Source organism: Lepidothrix coronata, unplaced genomic scaffold (genome assembly GCF_001604755.1).
Source record: "Lepidothrix coronata isolate B3197 unplaced genomic scaffold, Lepidothrix_coronata-1.0 Scaffold2, whole genome shotgun sequence".
NCBI classification, from domain to species: domain Eukaryota; kingdom Metazoa; phylum Chordata; class Aves; order Passeriformes; family Pipridae; genus Lepidothrix; species Lepidothrix coronata.
In genome coordinates this window covers 12,895,797-12,900,861 of record NW_016690182.1, presented here as the reverse complement: position 1 = coordinate 12,900,861, position 5,065 = coordinate 12,895,797, and the positions used below count along the sequence as shown (strand labels likewise).

The 5,065-nt window shown below is 49.1% G+C and overlaps 1 protein-coding gene across 4 annotated transcripts in view; it reads right to left on the bottom strand.

Annotated features, from left to right (window-relative positions):
- Positions 1 to 5,065, bottom strand: part of ENOX2 (ecto-NOX disulfide-thiol exchanger 2) — a 30,184-nt gene that overhangs the window by 22,791 nt on the left and 2,328 nt on the right. For 2 of the 4 annotated variants that reach the window (XM_017816943.1, XM_017816953.1), the window contains exon 1: positions 3,917 to 4,046. The exons of the other annotated variants lie outside the window; for them this stretch is intronic. In XM_017816943.1, the coding sequence (XP_017672432.1) occupies positions 3,917 to 3,938 (22 nt within the window). In that variant the 5' untranslated portion in view covers positions 3,939 to 4,046. Of the gene's footprint in view, positions 1 to 3,916; positions 4,047 to 5,065 lie in introns of those variants that run through there. 4 annotated transcript variants of the gene reach the window in all.

Sequence of the window (5,065 nt, the reverse complement as noted above, 5' to 3'; positions counted from 1 at the left end):
GCCCCTCCAAAACAGGCCCCTCCAAAACAGGCCCCTCCAAAACAGGCCCCTCCAAAACAGGCCCCTCCAAAACAGGCCCCTCCAAAACAGGCCCCTCCAAAACAGGCCCTGCAAGTTTTCTCAGGTTTAGTTGAGTTTCCTGTATTTTGATGTGCCCTTTGACCTTCCACTGGGCACCACTGAGACAACTGAGAGATGTGGGCACAACCAGCCAAAGCATCACAAAGACAACCCAAGACACCCCTGGGAGAACAAGCCAAAGGTTTGCTCCAGCCACTTCATGAACATCCCTCTTCCAAAAAATCTATAATTGATGGGCTCTCCATCAGACGCAATCGGATATGTTCACTCACGGAGGCAGCACATGATCCCCAGACGTGAATGCAGCAACATTTTTTGTGCTGGTACGAATTTGGGGTGTCAGGTTAATGCTCAGAGGTGACTGCACAGTGGGACCAAGGCACCAGACCCAGGTTCAGTCTCCTCAGTCACAGCTTGGTTCATCCTCATGGAGAGCTCACAACAAGAGAAGCAAGGAGGTCAGAGTCAAACCCCTCATGTGCTCCCACGGGAGGATTTGGGGTTGTTTTGAACCTCAGTTGTGTCTCCCAGAGCAATCCAAAACCAACCACACCAGCCCAGTGAGGGCACAAGAGTACGAACAAGACCAAAAATTATTATATTGCTCCCAGATTTCCAGAAGTGGTTTTCCTAGAGCCTTTTATCCAACTGATATCTCACAGGCCAACAATTCCTTCCTGTGATTCTCTGCATTAAGACACAAGACTTAAAGAGAGAAAATGTGACTGCTTCAAATGAAGCTCAAGGTGTCCAAAAACCTTACCACACTGCACGAGGAAAGGAGGAACATTTGCACCATGTTTGCACTTGCTGTGAAACTTCATTCCCACTTACACATTTTTTTTTCCTTCCAAGCCAATTATTTCTCCACACAAGAACTGGTTTAAAGCTGCCTTGCTTCTTCAGTACCCTGTTCCAAAGTGCCTAAAACTCTTCCAAAGGTGGAAACAGGACTTTCTGTGGTTTAACAGGACTTTAAAGCTCTACGTTTACAACTTCACATGGTACCAGGGCACTGGAAGACAAGCCCACTACTGTCCTAATACAGCCTCCAACTAGAATCCCACAAGCCAAATACTGAGAAGTCACAGAAAATGGAAGCTGATGAGATCACGAACCACAGCGTATTTTCCTTTGCAGGCACGGGCTGGAAACTGAGCAGCTCCTTCACAGTGAATATATTTTGTGGGTAGTGCTGTCTGGAAACAGCACTGGAGAGAATGCAGTCACTCTTGGTCCCACTCAAAGAGATCCTGGTAGCTCCTCCAACAAGGACTTCTGGGATCCCAAGACCTGCTTCCAGCAGGGACCATGCTTGGCACTCCCTTGCAGCACAGAGTTTGCTCCGAGAGTTAAACCAAGCCAGAGAGAAGATTCCCAACACTCTTTGAAGTAAGAAACCCTTCATTACGTCAGATTTTCCATCCTACATGTGATAAATGCCAGGCACAGCAGGCACCTTCAGGTCTGACTACCTCTCCCCTGTCATCTCAGCCAAGAATCGGAGCTCCAAATGCTGGATACAGAGAATGTGCTCAGAAGAAAGCTGAAGCTGCAGAAAATCCTCTCTCCTGGGCACAGAGCAGAGCAAAAGCTGACAGGCTCAGCCACTACAACCACAAGGCACAAACACAAGCACCTCTCTGTCTTTCGTGCAACCAGAACAAAGTGTCCTTGGCCGTTCCAAGTTGCTCTGCTCAGGAGGGAAGGGACCAGCACTGGAGCAAGCCACGGGGGTTTGCTCAGTTTTCCCGTAGCAAGCCAGCCTGGAAAGGCCAAAATCAGCAGAATTCTGTATTTGTAGGGAAATGCTATGAAGAAGGTAAGGGGTAAGGAGAAAATCTGGGTTTCCAGTGAGTGTCAGACCAGTGTCAGCATTTCCAGAGCCATACGTGGCAGAGGTGCCAGTGTGCCCTTCACCTCCCAAGCACTTCCCTTACGTATCTCCAGGGATTTTCAGAAGAGTCAATTTTCAGGAGTGAGCCATCAGGCACTGCCATAATGCAGTGACTAAACATTTAAAAATAAAAAACTTGGGCTAGAAGATTCCTCACTAGAAAAAACGGATCAGGGAGGGGAAAAAAAAAAAGGAGAGATGCTTAAAGATGAGCAGAAGGTGACTCTGAGCAAGGCCTCTCCCACAGCACAGCAGGTTGCTGTGGGTGGTCTTCCTTCTCTGGAAGTAGGTGCTGAGGTGTGTTTTATGGGAAGAGAGGCTGCAGCTTCCTGCTGGCCTAAACAGCATTAACAATGCCCGGCCCCCCATTCCATCGGGATCAATTCAGGTCCATGCTGGGGCTATATATGGCTGCAGCTTTCACAGCACACGCTCAGAAAGGGGCTGGAGAGACAGGGAAGATCTCAATGTTCCAGGCATAAATCAAGGGAAGTATCCATCTTCACTGGGTCCCATGCCAGACCCAGGACAGGACTTGGTTTTCCAACCCTGCAAACAGAGCTTGGCTATTTGCCTTAATTACCAGGGGAAGAAGAAACACAAAACAATCCCTGAGGTGAACTGAAAAGCCTGGTTTAAGATCACTCCCATTATCAAGAGCCAAACACACTGGAAATCTCAACCCAAACAAGGGATTGTGCTGCTCCCACGCAGACCTACTGTGCCTGCACAGGAACACAGCAACCACTGAGGCTGCCACCTCGGGATTTGGGCAAAATCTTCCCTGCTGGGTTCAGGAACATTCAGTTAAGTGGCGACAGCAGCTCTGCCACAAGCCTGGCACTGCTCTGGAACCACACACTCCAGCAGCAGCCTCACCCTGGTCAGTCACTGGAACCATTTTCCTGACATCCAACTAGTTAATAAGCAGCAGGAACATAAAACCTCTGCCCCAAAACTCAAATTAAAACTGTTAACAGGTACTCTGACACTGTCACACACCTAAAAGCATTTCAGTGATAACACTTAAAAAGTCCATGCAGGCTGGTGCTTGTATGGTCATATTTTGGGGTGTCCTGGAACCTTATGAACTACTTTGGGTCATGTTTTGGGGTGTCTCAGGTTCCGCTGAACCCCTCAGGTGACATTTTAGGGTACCCTGGGCTCCTCTGAACCCCTCAGGTCCCCTGGAGTCCTCCAACCTCCTCAGGTCACTTTTGGGATGCCATGAAAACCTCTGAACTCCTTTGGGTTCCATTTTGGGCACCCCTGGGTTCCTCTGACCTCCTCAACTCACTTTCTGGGGTGCCCCAGGTCCCCCTGAACCCCTCAGGTGACATTTTGGGGTCCCCCAGACTCCTCTGAACACTTACCAGACTTCTCTTACCCAGCATCAGGGGAACTCCAGAAATGGGCTGACACAGGCTTTACTATAAATATGGATTTACCTTTTGCCAACATTGGCAAACGTAGGAAATAAGCAGTGCTCAGCCTTAGCAGGGTCCCTGTGCTTTTAGGAATAAACTGGATTCTGGGATACACTGTGCCATGTGATTACACATGCTAGTTTTAAGTGCTCAAGAAATGCACTTTAGCAGACACCAAAGTACACCTGCAGCAATCGATTAGAACACAGAGAAAAGAGACCAGCGGGGAAGGGAGACAGACATCAAGGTTTTGAAGTTACATTTTAACCCCAACCGTTTCCTTTCAGAGACTGGTTCCCACGTTCAAAAACTACTGTTGGGCTCGTGCATGTTCCTCTATTGCACTCCTGGATTAGATACTATTGTTAGAGCTTCACAATCACCAATCTGACCCAGGGGCTGGCCAGGCACACTGATGAGAGCAGCAGAATTCCGATAGTTACTTCTGGCAACTCCAGAAAATCCGACATGGCAGCACATTCGGAGAATCCCACAACCCCCCAGGTGTTACCTGTGTACTGCACCAGGAACATGGCAAGATGCTCATCATATGTCAGTAGTTCAGCCAGTTCTCCCACTGCTCCCAGCTTGGTTATTTGCTTAAAAATCCGAGTGCCAGGCTGAGCTCCCAGGCAGCTCCCAGCTCAACGGGAAGGCTGGGACTTACTGACAGCAAAGCTGCCCCAGGGCGGGCCGGGCAGCACAGGAGAGCCCAGGCTGGCAACCAGCAGCTCCATGTGTCACCATCCATCTCCAGTGACTGACACCCATAGGCAGATTCCGGGATGCAGGGGACGGAGCTGGATGAGCAGGTGGGCAGGCGATTAGCAGCAAGAGCATCTGAATTTGCCAGGGATTTCATACATCACTGCTCTAAGCGCTGGCACGCAGCTAAATAAACCCTGTTTGCATGCCCGAGATTAGTGGCCTTTGCACTGAAAGATTAATTCCTGGTAATCCTTGACAGTAAGAGGGACACTGCTCGCTTTCCTCGGTTCTGGAAGCTTGTGTTTAGAAGAAATATATTAGCTTCAGACAAGCTAATTATTCTAGCAGGAAACTATTAAAGGAAAAAAAAAAAGAAGGCACAAAGAGCCCCTTTCTCCTTTGCCCCTGAGAATGCTGTGGTCAGTGACACCAGTCAGTGACACCAACCTGCAGGGTTTTCACAAAAACACGTCCACAGCAGCAAAATCAGGGAGATTTGATCAAGTCCTGACTGAGCTGTGCTGTTTACTCAGCACTGTAACCCCAAACAAAGGAAAAAATTCCTTACCAGTGTGTGTGTGTGCACACATGTGTGTCACCAGCACAGCCCTCGGTGCTTCCCAACAGTGGGACCTCTGCCATCCCCATCACCCAACATTATTAAATATCCCATGGAATGTTTTCAGGATGGCTCTGCCAAACCACCTTCCCTCTGCACACATGTCTAGGATTTCTAATATTGGGATTTTTCAGGGGGTGAGCAGCTTGTGTTCCATGAGGTGCAGAGCAGGATGTTCCAGGTTCAGAGGGGACAGGCAGCTTGTCCATCCCATCCCTCCCCACCCTGCCAGCCTCCCTCAGCACCCCTGGAGAGCAATAACCAACACCTGCCACCTCAGAACAAGGCTCAACAGCTCATATTTTCAGAACTATCTTTTTGAGAGGTTAGGAG